The following is a 20,681-nucleotide window of genomic DNA, read 5'->3' on the forward strand; positions in this document are numbered from 1 at the left end:
AGAAATTTTGAAAAAGGGATTACAGACAAATGTAAAATAGAACCATGCAGGCCTATTCAATAAATTCATAAACAACACATTGCAGGTAAAGAGTAATATTCAGAGATTGAAAATTGGTAACAGATTCACAGATATTGAAAAGGACATATGTGAAACATTGAACAAAAAGTTCCAAAGTGTGTTTGTACAAAATGAAATCTAAAGGGAACTAATTCAAATTCAAATTCAAATGTTTATTCAGGTAAAGTACATGCATACAAGGGGTGATACAAATATTGATGAATTTATAGATAGAGCTTGTACATACAATGCCTAAAGCCACTATTACGCAAAGCATTTCGGCCAGGAAAAACACTAAAGACAAAAACTTAATACTAATTGAGATTAAAGTATAAAATGTGTTGAGAAATAAAAAAATAAAAAAATGGAACATGGCAGAAAAACAGCAAAAATAAAATTTGGTCGACAAACAGCATTGCTTAAAAATAACAGACATGGGTTGACATTATAGGGGTAAGGTAGGTTACAGGGAGTTAATTAGGCAGTGCTTAGTTTTTATCTAAAACTGGTTGAGAGAGATAGAGTCTTTAACATGATTGGGAAGATCATTCCACATTCTGGGTCCCTTGATTTGTAGAACAATTCTAGTTTGATTAAGTCATACTCTTGGAATACCAAAAAAGTATTTGTTTCTGGTGTGGTGCTCATGGGTTCTGTTACAACCTTCAATAAAGCTTTTAAGGTCAGGATTGGCATTACAGTTCAGCGTTTTGTATATATATAATACACATGAGAGGACGTGCAGTGACTTAATATCTAACATATTCAGAGATTTGAGTAGTGGTACCGAGTGATGTCTGGGGCCAGAGTTGGATATTGTCCTAATAGCAGCTTTGTGTTGAGTAATTAGAGGATGTAAATGATTCTGGGTAGTAGAACCCCAAGCACAAATACCATAGTTGAGATAAGGATAGATGAGGGAGTAATAGAGCGTCACCAGGGCAGGGCGAGGTACATAATATCTGATCTTACAAAGAATGCCAACAGTTTTTGAAACTTTTCTGTGGGGAGCCCCTGCAGCTCCCTGGAGCTTATCGGGCTAATGTATGTTATATTAGACCCGGACATTAGCTAAGGAGTTCAGACCTACCAGGGACCAGCGTCAGAACCTGGCCCCTTCAGAGAGGTTTCAGGGAGCAATGGCCCTGGAAAACCCCCTCGTGGTTGGGGTTTTCGTTATCTGCCATCGACCGGGGTTTGCACCCAGAAAGGTAGGCATAACTAAACAAAACCCACATGGTAAAAAACTAAAACAAAAAACCGAACAGAGAGGTAGAAACTCCCTACAATCCCAAGGAAACAAGCAAACATCACACTTTACTGCCGCGCCGATTGTCCGCGCAGCCCTCCCCGCCCCGAGAGGGGGAAGGGGGAGTCCCGGACCTACCGCGCCGGCTGCCTAGCATCAGTTTGTCAGCTAATGTCAACTAGGATAGACGCTTCTCTGGCCTCAGTTTCCTAGGCGGTGTTTGCCTTGTGTGGCGTTCACTGCCGAGTGGTGTTGTGCGGTGGCCAGGAGTACCTCATCAGTGCCGGGGCTGCATGCGCTTAGTGGGCTTCCTTCCCTAAGTGCCCTGTGAGTACTGCCCCTGCGTAACAGGCTTATCTTCTCTGGGGCGTTCGGGAACCATTCCCGTAGAAGTTCTTGCTGCTTGGCATTTGCCTCGCCCTTGGGGCCAGCTGGGGCTTGGGGCCATTGTTTGGCCCTGGGTAGGGACTGGTATTGTGCTGGTTAGGGCGTCAAGGTGTTGTGCGACCTGCCACCTAAGCGGCAACCGGTTCCTGTTGCCTCTGGAGACGGTGTACTTTTGCAGGGTTTTTCTTTTGTTTTTATTTTTCATTTGCCTGGTGGGGGTGTGCCTAGTGTGGCTATAGTTCCACTGGTAGTGTTTGGTGGCCCCTCTGCTAGGCCCCTGTGATTGTACACGTTGCAGGGGTGTTCAGCGTTGTCCTCTACCTCCTTGTTATTTTTAGGTGTTTATCCGGTTAGCAACACCTTGCCCAGGCTTCCCGTAGTTGTTACCTCTACGTGCCTTGGAAACCCATGTTGGGGTTCGGTGGTCCATTGTATGTGTCTTCCGGGTCCCAACTTGTCTTGTACAGAATCGTTAGTTGCTGTGCCCTTGTCTGCAGGTGACAGTCTCCACTTTTACCTCCGGCATGTTGCCTGTTGGGTCACTGACACCTTGACCTGGAGTCTTGCAAGAGAGATTCTCTGCTTGTTCTCCAGTTCTCTCCTGATAGTATTACTTTTCAGAGTACAGGTGGCATCCGTGTTGAAAGCTAGGTTAGGTTGCTGCAACACACTTGGTTGGTTTCCCACTCGGATGCCCCGGGGCCACCCCGTTTTGGTTAGGTGCTGTTTCCCCCTTTCCCTCCTTGTTCCTGGCTCCGGACCGTCTGCGGGTTTCGGGGTTGGGGCGGGGTTTAGTTGGGGCCGAGATTCGGGCGGTTTTCGGGAGCTACCCCATTCGGATTGGGGACGGAGGTTTTTCGAGCCTGTTCCTCCTGCCAAGGCTTCTGGGTCTTACCAGCGGCCCTTTCTTGCTGCCTTGTCCATGGATTCTTCCTTTTCTTTAAGGGCGGAGGGCTTGGAGGATGGCTCTTCCCCGGGGCCTCTGTTGCGGGTTCTCGGGGCTGTGGAGGATGCCAGCTAGCAGTTCTGGGGCAGTTTGCCCCTGCCTGGGTTTTCTGCTTCTGGGCTGAGTTTTTTGCCCATCCAGTCTGCTTGCTTCCCACTTTTGCTGGCATATTTTTGTATCTTTAGCGTTAGTCACAGCCCTCTGTTCTGGTGGCCATTTTCTTCTGCCGGTTTCCCTGCGTGGCCACCAGGGCAGCGTTGCGGTTTGTTTACATGCGCCTGGGTGTGCGAGCGAGCGTCTGGGGTGAGTTTTTTCACCTTTTTCAGTGGTTTTATTCTCCTGTTGTCGTTTCTTTGCTTTTCTGGTGTTTCCTGCCTGTTTCCTGTTCTTCTGGGAACGTTTGAGTGTTGATTTTACACTGGGTTTTTTGTTTTGTCTCTTTTGGGTCTGGGCTCTTGGGTTTGTGGTTAAGGTCCCTGTCTGTTATGCTTGCTCCCACACCTTATCCCTCAGTTTTCGGTCTGTTTTGTCCGTTTCCCTGGGGCTGTGCTTTGCCTTTCTGTGGTGTATCTCTGCCGGCAAATGTGGTGGTTTGGGCTCCCCCTGGTTCGATTCCGGGTTCCTTCAGGTTCTTTGGTTTCATTCTGGAGGTTTCTTCCTCTTGGACCCCCTTTGTGGGTTCAGAGGGCTTTGTTTCCTCTTGTTATTACCTATGTGTTATTATCTAAGTGTAGTTACAGGATGAGAGCTACGCTCGTGGTATCCCGTCTTCCCAGCACTCTTTGTCATATAATGCTTTGAAACTACTGACGGTCTTGGCCTCCACCACCTTCTCACCTAACTTGTTCCAATCGTCTACCACTCTGTTTGCGAAAGTGAATTTTCTCATATTTCTTCAGCATCTGTGTTTAGCTAGTTTAAATCTATGACCTCTTGTTCTTGAAGTTCCAGGTCTTAGGAAATCTTCCCTATCGATTTTATCAATTCCTGTTACTGTTTTGTACATAGTGATCATATCACCTCTTTTTCTTCTGTCTTCCAATTTTGGCATCTTTAATGCCTCTAACCTCTCCTCGTAGCTCTTGCCCTTCAGTTCTGGGAGCCACTTAGTAGCATGTCTTTGCACCTTTTCCAGTTTGTTGATGTGCTTCTTTAGATATGGGCACCACACAACCGCTGCATATTCTAGCTTTGGCCTAACAAAAGTCGTGAACAATTTCTTTAGTATATCGCCATCCATGTATTTAAAAGCAATTCTGAAGTTAGAAAGCGTGGCATAGGCTCCTCGCACAATATTCTTTATGTAGTCCTCGGGTGATAGTTTTCTATCTAAAACCACCCCTAGATCTCTTTCTTTATCAGAATCTTTAAAGATTTCTCCCATAATATATAGGATGTGTGGGGTCTATGTTCTCCTATTCCACATTCCATAACATGGCATTTATTAACATTAAATTCCATTTGCCAAGTGTTGCTCCATATACTTATTTTGTCCAGGTCATCTTGCATCTTGAAGGGCATGACAATCATCTAAGTTTCTTATCCTTCCTATTATCTTAGCATCATCAGCAAACATGTTCATATAATTCTGTATACCAACTGGTAGATCATTTATTTAGACAGTAAACATCACTGATGCAAGAACTGAACCCTGTGGTACGCTACTTGTGACATTTCTCCAGTCCGATACATTGCCTCTGATCACTGCCCTCATTTTTCTATCAGTCAGAAAATTTTTCATCCATGTTAGAAGCTTACCTGTCACCCCTCCAATATTTTCCAGTTTCCAGAACAACCTCTTATGTAGAACTCGGTCGAAAGCCTTTTTAGCTCCAGATAGATGCAGTCAACCCAAAGGTGTTTGACCTTTGGGGTTGACCCTTAGAGTGGCTCGTTTGCTGGATTCTTGGGGTTTGGCTAACCATGAAGTTCATGTCCGGGGTGTGTCCTGCGTCCTGGCGGACAGCTGTCTCGGTTCCTTCCTCTGTTCGCGGATTGGCCAGTCATCACCGACTTCTTTCGTTGGCTCTGCCGGACGTATGGACTCCTGGCCATGGATGTCTTCGAGTCGGCGTGGTCTAGGCATCGCCCATTCTATGTTGCATCCTTACCCGCCTGCGAGGCGTTCACGGTGGATGCCTTTCGGCAGGACTGGTCGAGGTGGAGGGTACCTGTTCCTCTTCTCCCGGTCCAGCTGTTGCTTCGGGTTCTGGCTCGATTGGAGCCCATTCCCACAAGATTAGTCCTTATGGTCCCTTGGTGGCCGGCTCAATTTTATTTTCAGACGCTGCTTGATAGGTGTCCGAACCCAGGGCGTTTTTCCGTGGCTCCACCTCTTTCGGCAAGTTGGACCGGTCCTGTATGTGACTGGTTCGGCCTTCTCAGCTCTTCGCATCTGGTATTTTGATGCGGGTATCACCATCTCTGTGGTGATCAGGTGGCTTTGTTGATGGTGTCCTACCTGCGTGCTTCGTCTCAGCAACAGTATGACGTTCCTGGTGTTTCTATGCACTTTGTTCTTGCTCTTCATATGTTATCTTCTCTTTCGCATCGGGTTGTCTTGTTCTTTCTTGGGTTTTTAGGACTACAGTTATTTGGTGTTTTTACTGTCACCTTCTTTTGTGCGGTGCTGGTCGAGTCGCTCTGGCTTGCGTTCGGGGGGACGTCACCTTTGTCCCATTTCGTACGCTTTCTCGTGTTTTGTTTCACCTCCGGCCTGCTCATGCGTCGCCTGAGACATCCTGGTCCTTGATCAGGGTGCCTTCTTCTCTTCTCCTCAGTTTGTGAGTAGCCCCTTTGGTTCAGGTTTCAGCTCTTTGGTACTGGTGGCAGGTTTATACGTTTGCAGCCTTTCTCCTTCCTTCTGGCGACGGTCGAGACGGCTGCTTTCCGGAGGGGTTCTTGGGTTATTGATGCTTGATTGGTTCGGCCGGGGGTGCATCCTGTGTTGTCTGGTTGCACTTTTTTGCCGTTACCTGCGTACCGTGTCTGGGGATGCACTTTGGGTTGATCCGGTTCCCCTCGTTCCCTGTTTCAGGGTCGGATCTCCCAGGTTGTCCGCAGAGTTTTTAAGTCTTCCAGCCTGCGGTCTTGTCCTTGCGCCCGTGTTCGGATGTTTGCAGCTTTTGCTGCTGTGTTGGTGACATCTAGGGCTCATTTCGGGCGCAGGGATTTGAGGGTCGCACAGGTTCTTGGCCGCCCATTCATTATGCACGTCTGCTCCTGTGCAGTGTTGATGCCTTGGGTCGCAGGTTGCAGCCTGTTGTCTCAGCTTCACGTTGTGGAGTTTGTGGCGGCACCCCTCCTGGTCAGCCCTTTCTTTTCCTTCTCCTTGGGTATGAAGCTCCAGGGAGCCATAGGGGCTCCTCACAGAAAACCAGCGTTGAATGTAATGAAATGCCATTTTCTGGGTGAACCCCGGAGGCTCCCTGGCAACCATCCCTCTCACTAATCGGCGTTTTTTTCGCGTTGGTTAAAGCTTAGCTTCCGAACTGATGCTAGGCAGCCGGTGCGGTAGATCTGGGGCTCCCCCCTCCCCCTTTCGGGGCGGGGAGGGCTGCACGGACGATCGGTGTGGCAGTAAACTGTGATGTTTGCTCATTTGCTGCTTTCCTTGGGATTGTAGGGAGTTTCTACCTCTCTGTTCAGTTTTTTGTTTCAGTTTTTTACCATGTGGGGTTTGTTTTGTTATGCCTACCTTTCTGGGTGCAAACCCCGGTCGATGGCAGATAAGGAAAACCCCAACCACAAGGGGGTTTTCCAAGGCCATTGCTCCCTGAAACCTCTCTGAAGGGGGCAGGTTCTGGCGCTTCCCTGATAGGTCTGAACTCCTTACCTAATGTCCGGGTCTAATATAACATACATTAGCCCGATAAGCTCCAGGGAGCCTCCGGGGCTCACCCAGAAAATGGGGTTTCATTACATTCAACGCTGTTTTTTTGTGGGGAGCCCCTACAGCTCCCTGGAGCTTATCAGGCTAATGTATGTTATATTAGACCGGGACATTAGCTAAGGAGTTCAGACCTACCACAGACCAGCGCCAGAACCTGGCCCCTTCAGAGAGGTTTCAGGGAGCAATGACCCTGGAAACCTCCCCCCCCTGTGGTTGGGATTTTCCTTATCTGCATTGACCTGTGTTAGGCACCCAGAAAGGTAGGCATAACAAAACAAACCCCACATAGTAAGAAACTAACAACAAAAATCGAACAGAGAGATAGAACTCCCTTCAATCCCAAGGAAACATCGAAACAAGCAAATGTAACGCACTTCTGCCGCGCTGCTCATCCCCACAGCCCTCTCCTCCCGAAAAGGGGGAAACAGGGGTCTGGACCTTACTGTGCTGGCTGCATAGTACTCCAGTTTAGAAGCTAAGCTTCAACCAACTTGAAGAAAATGCTGACAGGTGGGAGGAAAGGTTGGAGCCTCCGGGGCTCACCCAGAAAATTGAGCTTCATTACATTCAATGCTGGTGTTCTGAGGGGAGCCCCTACAGCTCCCTGGAGCTACATACCCAAAGAGAAGGAAAATAGAGACTGAACCGGGAGGCGGCCACCACAAACTCCGCAAAGCGCAAAGTTGAGACAACAAGTTGCAATCTGCGATCTAAAGCAACACAAGAACGCCCAGGAACAGACACGCTCACAAAATAATTGAAGGCCAGGACCCTGTGTGACCTCCAAATCCCCACGCCCGAATTTGAGCTCAAGACATGTTACCAAACAAGGCAGCCAAAGCTTCAAACAGCCGAACGGCACGGGCGCAAGGATAGATCGCAGGCTGGCTAGACTGAAGAACCCTGTGGATGACCTGGGAGACCCAAGCCCTGGAACCGGGAACGCGGGAAACTGGATCAACCCAAAGTGCATCCCCATCCACCACAACCGAGGCATGCAGGTAATGGCGAAGAGCCGCAACCGGACACAACTCATGATGCACCCCCAGCCAAACCAACCAAGCATCAATAACCCAGGGACCCCTTCGGAAAGCAGCTATCTCGGTCTTCGCCAAAAAAGACGGAGAAGGCTGCAAACGTACAAACCAACCACCTGGACCAAAAGAGCAGACACCCCTGCGCCGGAGGTGAGCTGGAAACTCCCCGACACGACCCCCAGAGGTCAATGCCAACAAAAACAGGACCTTTGAAAAACAATCTTAAATCGAAGGGGCAACCACAAATCGAGGAGAGGAAAGATAAGAGAGCACCCCGACCAAGGACCAGGACGGCTCAGGTGGTGCATGAGCAAGCCGGAGATGAAACAAAGCATGAGAAAGCATACGGAACGGGGCAGTTGTGACGTTAACCCTGAAGACAAGCTGGAGCGGCTCCGCCAGCGCTGCATGATACAACGCATCATTATTAGTATTAGGCATCAAATGATGGTCCTGAAAAAGCCAAGAAAGAAAGGATCAAACAGTCGGCATTGGAACAGGCGGATCGAACACGTCCAAACGCACCCACACCAAGATGACATGACGAAGCGCAGGGGAAGAAGCCCACCCCGTGAGCCCCGAACCCCCCAAAGGGGAAGGAGCCGACCAACTCCACCAAATGCTGGAAGACAACTGAAAAACGCCCACGAACTGCGGGACCAATCAAGAGCCAACAGAGCAAGCCACACCCCCTGCGCCCCATCAACAGCGAAGGGATCAGGGCCCCTTCCGAAAGAAAATGTATACAGTATATATATATACCTATGAAAATAAAAATAAAAATAAAGAAAAGAAAAAGACAAGAGAGCACCATACCATCAAGACAAAGAAGGCAGAAAGAGAGCACAAAATCCACAGCAAAAGGCCCTCCGCGACAACAAAATCCAAGGCCCCAGCACGACCACAACACGTGCCAAAACCCAAAAAGATCAGCCTGCAAGCCAGGAAGACCCCGGAACCCCAGAAGGCAGAACTGGGTCACACACGAGGTAACAAAAGCCTCCTGAACCCCCAAAGTTGGCCCAAGAGGAAGAAACCTCCGGAACCAAACCAAAGAACCCAAAGGAACTCAGAATCAAACCCTGCGGAGCCCAAACCATCACATTTGCAGGCGGAAATACACCACAGAAAGGGCAAAGCACAGCACCCAGTCAGAACCCCCAGTGAAACGGCGAAAATGGACCAAAAACCGAAGGATACAAGGTGTGGGAGCAAGCATAAACAGACAGGGACACTGAGCCCAAACCCCAGGGCCCAGACCCAAACAGATAGAAAATGCAAAAACCGGTGTAAAAACCAACACCCCAAGCATTCCCAGAGGAACAGAAGACAGGCAGAAAACCCTAGAAAAGACAAGAAAATTGCCACAGGCAAATAAAACCCCTGAAGGAGGTGAAAAACTCACCCAAAATGCGAGCTCGCACACCCAGGCACATGAAAACAAACTGGAGTGCTGGCCCGATGGCCAGGGGGGGAGCACCCTGCAGAAAGAAAATGGACACCAGAACAAAGGAGCCGTGACCAACGCAATAGATTGAACAACACGCCAGCAAATGTAGGAAGTAAGCAGACGAGAGGGAAGAAAAACTCTGCCCAGAAGCAGAAAACTCAGGCAGGTGCAAACAGCCCCAGAACTGCTAGCAGGTATCCCCCACAGCCTCGAGAACCCACAATAGAGGTCTCGAGGTGGAGTCGTCCTTCACACCCACTGCCCTTAAAGAAAAGGAAGATTCCAGAGGAAAGGCAGCAAAGAAAGGGCCGCTGGAAAGACCCAGAAACCTCAGCAGGAGGAACAGGCTCGAAAACCTTCGTCCCTAACCTGAACGGGGCAGCCCCCAAAGCCACCCGAGTCTCGGCACCAACTAAACACTGCCCCGGCCCCGAAACCCACAGACGATCAAGGAGCCGGGAACAGGGAGGAGGAAAAGGACGAATAACACCTAACCAAGGCGTGGTGGCCCCGGGGCATCCGGATGGGAAACCAACCTAGAGCGTTGTAGCAACCTAAACCAAGCTTCCAATGCAGATGCCACCTGTATTCTGAATAGTAAGGACATCAGAAGAGTACTGGAGAACAAGCAGAGAACACATCTCGCAAGACTCCGGGTCAAGGTGTCAGTGACCCAACAGGCAGCATGACGGAGGTAAAAGAGGAGACTGTCGCCCTGAGACAAGGGCACCACAACCAACAAACCCGCACAAGACGGGTTGGAACCCGAAAGACACATCCAGTGGTCCACCAAGCCCTAACAGGGTATTCCAGGGACCCGTAGGGTAACAACTACAGGAAGCCTGGGCAAGGTGTCGCTAACCAGTTAACACCCAAAGCTAACAAGGGAGGATGCTAACACTGAAAACCCCTGCGATGTGTACAATCATGGGGGCCTAGCAAAGGGCTACCAAACAACATGAGTCGAACTATAGTCACACTAGGTAGACCCCCATCAGGCAAATGAGAATAAAAAGAAAATAAAACCCCACAAAAGTACTCCGTCTCCAGAGGCAACAGGAACCGGTCACCGCGTAGGTAGCAGGTTGCTCAACACCTTGGTGCCCCAACCAGCATGATACCACTCCCTACCCAAGGCCAACAAGCAGCAAGACGAGAATGGGTTCTGAACGCCCCAGGGAAGATAACCCTGTCACGCAGGGGCAGTACTCACAGGGCGCTTAGGAAAGGAATCCCCTAAGTGCATGCAGCCCCGGTACTGATGAGGAACACCTGGCCACCACACAACACAAAACACAGCAGTGAGCGCTACAGAGGCAAACACCGCCTAGGAAACTGAGGCCAGAGAAGCGTCTGCCCCGGTTGACATTAGCTTACGAACTGAAATGCTATGCAGCTGGCAAGGTGAGATCCAGGACACCCCCCCCCCTCCCTCTCTCGGGGAGGGGAGGGCTGCGTGGATGAGCGGCGTGGCAGTAGTGTATTATGTTAGCTTGTTTCCTTGGGATTGTCGAGAGTTCTACCTCTCTGTTCGGTTTTTGTTGTTACCATGTGGGGTTTGTTTTGTTATGCCTACCTTTCTGGGTGCCTAACCTCGGTCGATGCCAGATAAGTAAAACCCCCCAACTACAGTTTTTTTTTTCCAGGGGCATTGCTCTCTTGCCTGGGTCGTGTCGGGGAGCTTCCTGCTCACCTCCGGTGCAGGGGTTTCTACTCTTTCAGTCCAGGTGGTTGGTTTGTACCTTTGCAGCCTTCTCCGTCTTTTCTGGCGAAGACCGAGATGGCTGCTTTCGGGAGGGGCCCCTGGGTTATTGATACTTGATTCGTTCAGCCGGGGGTGCATCATGTGTTGTGTCCGGTTGCGGCTCTTCGCCATTACCTGCGTGCCTCAGTTGTGGTGGCTGGGGATGCACTTTGGGTTGATTTGGTTTCCCTCATTCTCTGTTCCAGGGCTTGGGTCTCCCAGGTCGTCCACAGGGTTCTTCAGTCTAGCCAGCCTGCAGTCTATCCTTGCGCCCCTGCCGTTCAGCTGTTTGCAGCTTTGGTTGCCGTGTTTGGTAACATGTCTTGAGCTCATATTTGTTCGTGGGGATTTGAAGGTCGCACAGGGTCCTGGCCTTCAATTATTTTGTGAGTGTATCTGCTCCTGGTTTGTGTTGCTTTAGGTTGCAGGTTGCAACCTTTTCTCTCGACTTTGCGCTTTGTGCTTTGCGGAGTTTGTTGCGGCTGTCTCCTGGTTCAGCCCTCTCTTTTCCTTCTCTTTGGATATGTAGCTTCAGGAAGCCATAGGGGCTTCCCTCAGAAAACCAGCATTGAATGTAATGAAACGCCATTTTCTGGGTGAGCCCCAGGAGGCTCCCTGGCAACCCTCCCTCCCACCGGTCGGCAGTTTTTTCGCTTTGGTTGAAGCTTAGCTTCTGAACTGGAGTGTTATGCAGCCGGCACAGTGAGGTCCGGCCCCCCCCCCTCCCTCTCGGGGATGGGAGGGCTGCGCAGACGAGCAATGTGGCAGTAGTGTTACATTTGCTTGTTTGCATATTTCCTTGGGGTTGAAGGGAGCTCTACCTTTCTGTTCAGTTTTTGTTGTTAGTTTCTTATAATGTGGGGTTTGTTTTGTTATGCCTACCTTTCTGGGTGCCTAACCTCAGTCGATGGCAGATAAGGAAAACCCCCAACCACAGGGAAGGTTTTCCAGGGCCATTTCTCCCTGAAACCTCTCTGAGGGGCCAGGTTTTGTTTCATGGTCCCTGGTAGGTCTGAACTCCATAGCTAATGTCCCAGTCTAATATAAAATACATTAGCCCAGATAAGCTCCTGGGAGCCTCTGGGGCTCACCAAGAAAATGATGTTCCATTACATTCAACGCTGGTTTTCTAGATTTTGACACTATAACTGCTGCATACTCTTTCAAGATCATGAATGTAATCAATAACTTCTTTATTATTACCCTGTCCATGTACTTAAAAGCAATTTTAAAGTTTACAAGTATAGTTTAGACTCATCTCACAATGCCTTTGATGTGGTTTTCTGTTTAATATGTGAATTTGCTGAGTAACATGATATATACTAAATAAGTGAAATTGTGTGTAATAGATGTTCTGTATTGTTATCGTCTTATATTACACAAAATGTTCTCTTGTTTCAGGTTCCTATGATAAATACAATGACAGTGAATGGCATGTCGTCATTGCTACTCGTGAACATAATGAACTTCGCCTTGATATAGATGATTTTAAATCCTACAAGTTAGTAAATATTTGTTATAAATGATGTTCTTATTAACCACTGTGATGTGCCGAGTTTACTGTGAAATTCCCCCTGTGCACATGATATCAAGTGTTCCCCAAAATTTCTTTTTTTCTTTATAAAATGAAAAATTCCCATGCCTGAACATGTCTGTGCAAAAATAAATACCAAATTCCACATACTTTGGCTGTGGGGCAAGGACAAGGTGCGCTCTGACATCATCAGGGGCTTGTCTCTCATGCGTGAAGCTCCCAGACACGGTCGCGCGGCCATTCAAGCATCAGGTGTTGCCACAAATATATTTTCAATTATTTGTTCTATGTATTTCCAATGCAGTTTTATTTGTTTTTGTTAACGTATATGATGCATATTTGTGTCCTTTACAATATGTATACAGTAGAACGTTCATAATGTTCCATGGAACTGTGATACATGTGTCAGTAATGTGTCCACAATAAATGCTTATTGTTGCAATATTACTTGTTAAAAATTCACTAAAATTACAATATATACAGTTTCACACACTGTATTACACACTGAGTACTTCAAAAGTGAGTAATAATCAATGAAGTAGTCCATGGTACACAACAGGACTTCGCTTTCGTTGCACCAGGTACAGATAGATTTTCGCTTCCTGTTTCTTCGTTTGTGTGCTAGCAAATAATCCACTCACGTACACCCTTAACTTTAGTACTTGCAGGTGGTATGTAGCCAAGCTTGTAAAGCATAAGGTATTATTGAAAAGATTATAGGAAAAGATCAGTTTGTAAGGTAGTCTTGAAAAGATCGCTTTGTAAGGTTCCACACAGGAAGAGATTCAGCCACCCTCGTAGAGTGTCCGTCAATCTAAAAGAGATTCCGGGATTCTGGAAGAGATTCAGCCAGCCTCAAAGAGTGTCAGTTAGTCTGGAAGAGATTCAGCTATTCTTGAAAATATCTATGGAAAACACCACAATGGAAGCCACTAACACTGTTCATCTATGTTACTTGTACCAGATGCATCATCACTGAATGCAGAAAACGATTCGTCTGTGTATCATCTATATACTAAATAATATTCCTTCCTAAATATCCTAAATATTTCTTCCTAAATACTATTCCTAAATAAAATATTATTATTATTATTATTATTATTATTATTATTATTATTATTATTATTATTATTATTATTATTAATATAGAAATTGGAGATGGCATAGGTGGGCAAGGGTGGCGCTCAGTGCTACAACTGGATATGCTCGCTGTATCATCCTCATAGGTACTGTATCACTTGCATCCGACCTTTGTGTTAGATCCTTATTGCACCTAGCTTCACAAATATCATAACCCTTATTTTCTTCAAACAATAAAGTTTGAATTTCACCAACAGAGCGCGATCTTTCAACACCGCGTTGGACAGGTGTTTGGGAGCCAGAGGCGCGTGTGCTACTCATGGTTGCTCACTCAGTCCTAACCCAGCCAGCAGCCCCAGGGCATTTTGGGAATTTTTTTTCAGATGGCTGCCTCTCACTGGAGGTCCTAAGAATCCATTTCGTAGACAACCAACCGCGCACACATTTTGAATGGGTAAAAAAATTAATAGAGCGTTTTCTCGTTTGGCGCAGTTTCCCACTGACTGAGTTTTCCCGGTTGGCACAGTACAGTGGTTAATGCTCAGTATGGTTTTTGCTTTTAATTTCCTCCCTCAAATTTTTTCAATCATTAATTAATGTATTTTAGTGTAAGCATTCGGTGTTGATTTAACTTCAACAGTGCCCGATGGATTGAATATCTTCAGCTACCCAGGTCTCTTAAGTTCTGAAGCACTTAATTTTCCTAGGTTTTCTAATTTATATATATCATCAATTCTTGTAAAGTGAGACCTCTTTTTCACACCAGAACTCCTCCTCAAAATTTACCGTATTTGCCGGCGTAAAAATTCACTCACCTGAACCCATCCGAGTTCGCCCAAAACTGCCCAGGCGCCCGAACCCACCCAAAAACTCACCCAAGTTCGCCCACCTGTCCGAACCCACCCAAACATACCAGAAACCACCAAAGCCGCCCACCTACCCAAACCCACCCTGAAATGTCACTGAACCCAGAAATTATTCATCATCCATACCTTCAGTAGACTCATGTTTGATGACACAGGATAGTGCTGGGTAGACGGGACACCACACGTGTAGCTCTCATCCTGTAACTACACTTAGGTAATTACAGGACTGTATTTTCCTTTGGACTGTCGGAAAGCCTTTGACACAGTACCCCATAAGAGGCTGGTACATAAGCTGGAGAGACAGGCAGGAGTGACTGGTAAGGTGCTCCAGTGGATAAGGGAGTACCTAAGCAATAGGAAGCAGAGAGTTATAGTGAGGGGCGAGATTTCAAATTGGTGTGAAGTCATTAGTGGAGTCCCACAGGTCTCTGTACTCGGTTCTATCCTGTTTCTGATATACGCAAATGATCTCCCGGAGGTTATAGACTCATTCCTCTCAATGTTTGCTGATGATGCCAAAATTATGTGAATGATTAAGACAGAGGAGGACTGCTTGAGGCTTCAAGAAGACCTAGACAGACTGAAGGGATGGTCGAACAAATGGTTGTCAGAGTTTAACCCAAGCAAATGTAATGTAATATGCTCCTGTGCGTTCTTGTTGCTTTGGGTCGCAGGTTGCAGCCTGTTGTCTCGGCTTCGCGTTGCAGAGTTTGTGGCAGCCGCCTCCTAGGTCAGCCCTTTCTTTTCCTTCTCTTTGGGTATGAAGCTCCAGGGAGCCATAGGGGCTCCCTACAGAACTTGTAACAGTAGGGTACAGTACCTGTAGACAGTACTCCCTACAGAACACTTGTAACTATGAAGGAGAAAAACCAGCATTGAATGTAATGAATTTTCTGGGTGAACCCCGGAAGCTCCCTGGCAACCCTCCCTTCCACTGGTTGGCGTTTTTTCGCATTGGCTGAAGCTTAGCTTCAGAACTGATGCTAGGCAGCTGGCGCGGTAGGTCTGGGGCTCCCTCCTCCCCGTCTCAGGGCGGGGAGGGCTACGTGAACAATCGGCGCGGCAGTAAAGTGTGATGTTTGCTTGCTTGCTTGTTTCCATGGGATTGTAGGGAGTTTCTACCTCTCTGTTCGGTTTTTAGTTTTAGTTTTTTGCCGTGTGGGGTTTTTGTTATGCCTACCTTTGTGGGTGCCTAACCCCGGTCGATGGCAGATAAGGAAAACCCCAACCACAAGGGGGTTTTCCAGGGTCATTGCTCCCTGAAACCTCTCTGAAGGGGCCAGGTTCTGGCGCTAGTCCCTGGTAGGTCTGAACTCCTTAGCTAATGTCCCAGTCTAATATAACATACATTAGCCCGATAAGCTCCAGGGGCTCACCCAGAAAATGGCATCTCATTACATTCAACGCTGGTTTTTTTAACCCATCAGAGGTTTGTATTGGTTTGCTGACTTTTTGGGTGCATTTCCTGGTGAGGTGGAGGAGTGGCATGTGCACCCTATGCCTCTTGTGATTGTGGCCAGGTTCTGGCTTTGGTCCTTAGTTTTTTATTTATTTATTTATTTATTTATTTATTTATATATATATATATATATATATATATATATATATATATATATATATATATATATATATATATATATATATATATATATATATATATATATATATATATATATATATATATATATATATATATATATATATATATATGTCGTACCTAGTAGCCAGAACGCACTTCTATGCCTACTATTCAAGGCCCGATTTGCCTAATAAGCCAAGTTTTCATGAATTAGTATATTTTGTCTAATTTTTTTCTTATGAAATTATAAAGCTTCCCATTTCATTAATAATGACGTCAATTTTTTTTTATTGGAGTTAAAATTAATGTAGATATATGACCGAACCTAACCAACCCTACCTAACCTAACCTAACCTATCTTTATCGGTTAGGTTAGGTTAGGTAGCCGAAAACGTTAGGTTAGGTTAGGTTAGGTAGGTTAGGTAGTCGAAAAACAATTAATTCATGAAAACTTGGCTTATTAGGCAAATCGGGCCTTGAATAGTAGGCATAGAAGTGCGTTCTGGCTACTAGGTACGACATATATATATATATATATATATATATATATATATATATATATATATATATATATATATATATATATATATATGTCGTACCTAGTAGCCAGAACGCACTTCTCAGCCTACTATACAAGGCCCGATTTGCCTAATAAGCCAAGTTTTCCTGAATTAATATATTTTCTCTAATTTTTTTCTTATGAAATGATAAAGCTACCCATTTCATTATGTATGAGGTCAATTTTTTTTTATTGAAGGTAAAATTAACGTAGATATATGACCGAACCTAACCAACCCTACCTAACCTAACCTAACCTATCTTTATAGGTTAGGTTTGGTTAGGTAGCCCAAAAAGATAGGTTAGGTTAGGTTAGGTAGGTTAGATAGTCAAAAAACAATTAATTCATGAAAACATGGCTTATTAGGCAAATCGGGCCTTGCATAGTAGGCTGAGAAGTGCGTTCTGGCTACTAGGTACGACATATATATATATATATATATATATATATATATATATATGTCGTACCTAGTAGCCAGAACGCACTTCTCAGCCTACTATGCAAGGCCCGTTTTGCCTAATAAGCCTAGTTTTCATGAATTAATGTTTTTTCGACAACCTAACCTACCTAACCTAACCTAACCTAACGTTTTCGGCTACCTAACCTAACCTAACCTATAAAGATAGGTTAGGTTAGGTTAGGTAGGGTTGGTTAGGTTCGGTCATATATCTACGTTAATTTTAACTCCAATAAAAAAAAATTGACCTCATACATAATGAAATGGGTAGCTTTATCATTTCATAAGAAAAAAATTAGAGAAAATATATTAATTCAGTAAAACTTGGCTTATTAGGCAAATCGGGCCTCGCATAGTAGGCTGAGAAGTGAGTTCTGGCTACTAGGTACGACATATATATATATATATATATATATATATATATATATATATATATATATATATATATATATATATATATATATATATATATATATATATATATATATATATATATATTTGACCATTTTATATGTATATATATGTATATATATATATATTTTTATATATTTTATATGTATATATATATATATATATATGTATATATATGTATATATATATATATATATATATATATATATATATATATATATATATATATATATATATATATATATATATATATATATATATATATATATATATATTTGACCATTTTAAGCTAATATATATATATATATACATACATATATATATATATATATATATATATATATATATATATATATATATATATATATATATATATATATATATATATATATATATATATATGCATGCATGCATGCATGCAAGAAGGTACATTGGGATTGTGAGGATACATAGCATAGTAATTACATTCTTGTAAAGTCACTAGTACGAGCAGCGTTTCGGGCAGGTCCTTAATCTAAGAAAATTTTAAGTAGGTAAATACTAGCAAAATTTTAAAAAATTGTAACAGGTACATAGCAAGAAAAAAAATGAGAGAAATTTGTAGGTATATTAAAGCACGTAGATAGCTCAGAGTGATTGCAATGACAGCTTGAATGGTAGTTTAACAAAAATTAGTAGGCACAATACAACATATGACCAGCACATAAAAGAAGACAGCAATCAACACAATGATAGAGTTGTTTGGATTAAGTACATAAAGATTGGGAGATTGGGTAACACTAGATACAGAGCAAATTTAAAGCTAAGTGTAGGAAACTACGAAGATGAAATTAGGTACTTTTTGGTTTTGGTTTTAAATGAGGCAAAAGTTTGATAGCTTTTCAATTCACTAGGGAGTGAGTTCCATAGACTAGGTCCCTTAATTTGTATAGAGTGTTCACACAGATTAAGTTTGACCCTGGGGATATCAGTGATATTTATTTCTGGTGTGGTGATAATGGGTCCTATTACATCTGTCCAGGGAGAGTTTCAGAGCATGGTTTGCATTTAAGAACAGGGTTTTGTAAATCTAGTTGATACAAGAGAATAAATAAATAAATATAAATAAATGTTTATTTAGGTAAGGTACATACATACAAGAGATTTTACAAAGTTTGTTGGATTAATAGATAGAGCTAGTGCATACAATGCCTAAAGCCACTATTACGCAAAGCGTTTCAGGCAGGAAAAACATTAATGACTAAAGCTTAATACTAATGGGTATAAAGAATAAAATGTGTTGAGAACAAATAAAAATAGAGATAAAAGAGGGGGGAACATGGCTGAAAAAGCAGCACAAATACAATTACAAATTATTACAGACAAACAGCGTTGTTTTAAAAAAAACAGTGGAGTGGAAAAACAGAATATGTGGAGGGAGTTAATATTTAGCAAGTTAAGGTATTTAAACAAGGGAGCCGAGTGTTGTCTGAAAGCAGAGTTTGTTATTATTCTGATAGCAGATTTTTGCTGGGTGATGATGGGCTTAAGGTGGTTTGCAGTGGTAGACCCCATGCACAGATACCATAATTAAGATAGGGATAGATTAGTGCATAATATAGTGAGAGGAGAGCAGAGTTAGGAACATAATATCTTATTTTGGAGAGTATACCAACTGTTTTAGAGACTTTCTTATGTGTTGAATGTGGGTGCTGAAGTTGAGTCTCTTGTCTAGGAATAGGCCAAGAAACTTTCCATCATTTTTATTACTGCTGTTAATGTAGCTGAATTGCATTTGATGATTTGCTTCCAAATAAGATGCAGTAGGTCTTTTCTGTGTTTAGTGTTAGTTTGTTAGTTGACATCTATAAGTGAACTTTTGTTTAATTCATTATTCACAACATTATTTAGTGTATGTGGGATGGGGTCTGAATAGATGAGGGTAGTATCATCAGCAAACAATATAGGTTTAAGATTATTAGAAACATTAGGCATATCATTGATGTATATAAGAAATGGAAGAGGTCCTAAGATGCTGCCCTGTGGCACTCCAACGGTTATTGGTAGAGTGGAAGAGGTTGTATGATTGATGGTTACACATTGGTGTCACATTGGTGTCACATTGCCAGTTCTAAGCAAGATAGCTGGAGGAAGCCACATGATTCACCTAGAAATTGGTATTTCATTACATTCAATAATGGTTTGATGCATATGTCACATTTATTCTTCTGACAATTGTATTTTTAACTCTAAGGTTAAATTAATTTTGTATTTGTAATATAATTTTAAAAACAGTTTAGGTACCGTACTTAATTCTCATTACAAATCAACAGAGTAAAAGTAGCTGAACAAGCTGTACCATTTGATGGACCAGTATTTTTTGGTGGAGTTCCTGAGATTTACAACATAGCTGCTGCAGCCTCAGCCACTGACACTAACTTCTATGGCTGCATTGGAGATGCTACACTTAACAGCAAAATTGTGAACTTTGCTGAGAGTCAAGATCGACTTAATGCACATCTGCAGACGTGTCCATTGCAGAGGAGTTCATCCATTTTTGAGAAACCATCCATTGGTAGGAAAATAATAGATACGCATGATTCCCATATTTATTTTTTTGTTAATTACATAGTTAAATGCATACATTGATTTTAAAACTTATTTTAAATAATGTACATGCTCTCTATACCATAGAAGAGATGGCTTCTTTAGTAATAGTATTTACGCCAACAGTTTAACATCAGTACTGTAAGAGCTTAGTAATTCGGATTCTGGTAATCTGAATCTCCGAGTATGAAATCATGATTTTATCCATTTTCAACCTTTAACTCTAACAGGAATTCAGGTTAAAAAGTTATACCAAACAAAGAACTTGAATAAAATCAAGTTCCACATGCTTGACTTCTCAACTCGAATAAAAATTCAGGTCTTAGCTCAAATAAGAATTCAGATTATTGCAATTTCTGCCAAATGAGAAACCCAAATAAATTCATATTTATTAATTTTTTGAATCCCTTGATAAAATGTCAGCAAAGTCAAATGTCAGGTCGTTTTGTTCATTTGCAGCCAGCTCCTCCTTTTCAGGCGAAGAATGCAACAGCAGGAATGGGTCTGTTGGTTGTGAAGGCTTGGTTGGTTAGGCCGGGGGGGGTGTATCTGGTGCTCTGTCAGGTAGCATCTTTACGATGATCACAGGAGTAGTTGGATAACTAGGTGTCCGAGGTAGTCACCAGCTGCTCTACATCTTCTGGGGACAGAATTTGCCTAATGAGTTTCCAGAGGCACTGCGAAGTCCCTGTGTTTTGGGGGCTGATGTACACAGGGGTTAAGAACTTACTTTATTGTGAGGGAAAGGGAGCATGGAGACAACAGTAAGGGTACTGTAAAGAGAGCAGTGATGGAGTTTCACCAGTGAAGCTCGACGAGGTTTTGCCCCTCTTCTTTCCCTGTG

The 20,681-nt window shown here is 43.9% G+C and overlaps 1 protein-coding gene across 5 annotated transcripts in view; it reads left to right on the forward strand.

Moving 5' to 3' along the window:
• The window catches only part of LanA (laminin subunit alpha), a 550,694-nt gene that overhangs the window by 429,068 nt on the left and 100,945 nt on the right, over nucleotides 1-20,681 (forward strand). For all 5 annotated transcript variants that reach the window (XM_069308774.1, XM_069308775.1, XM_069308777.1 and 2 more), the window contains 2 exons: nucleotides 12,167-12,266; nucleotides 19,564-19,805. In XM_069308774.1, coding sequence (XP_069164875.1) covers nucleotides 12,167-12,266; nucleotides 19,564-19,805 — 342 coding nt within the window. The remainder of the gene's footprint in view (nucleotides 1-12,166; nucleotides 12,267-19,563; nucleotides 19,806-20,681) is intronic.

Source organism: Procambarus clarkii, chromosome 63 (genome assembly GCF_040958095.1).
Source record: "Procambarus clarkii isolate CNS0578487 chromosome 63, FALCON_Pclarkii_2.0, whole genome shotgun sequence".
Lineage (NCBI taxonomy): Eukaryota > Metazoa > Arthropoda > Malacostraca > Decapoda > Cambaridae > Procambarus > Procambarus clarkii.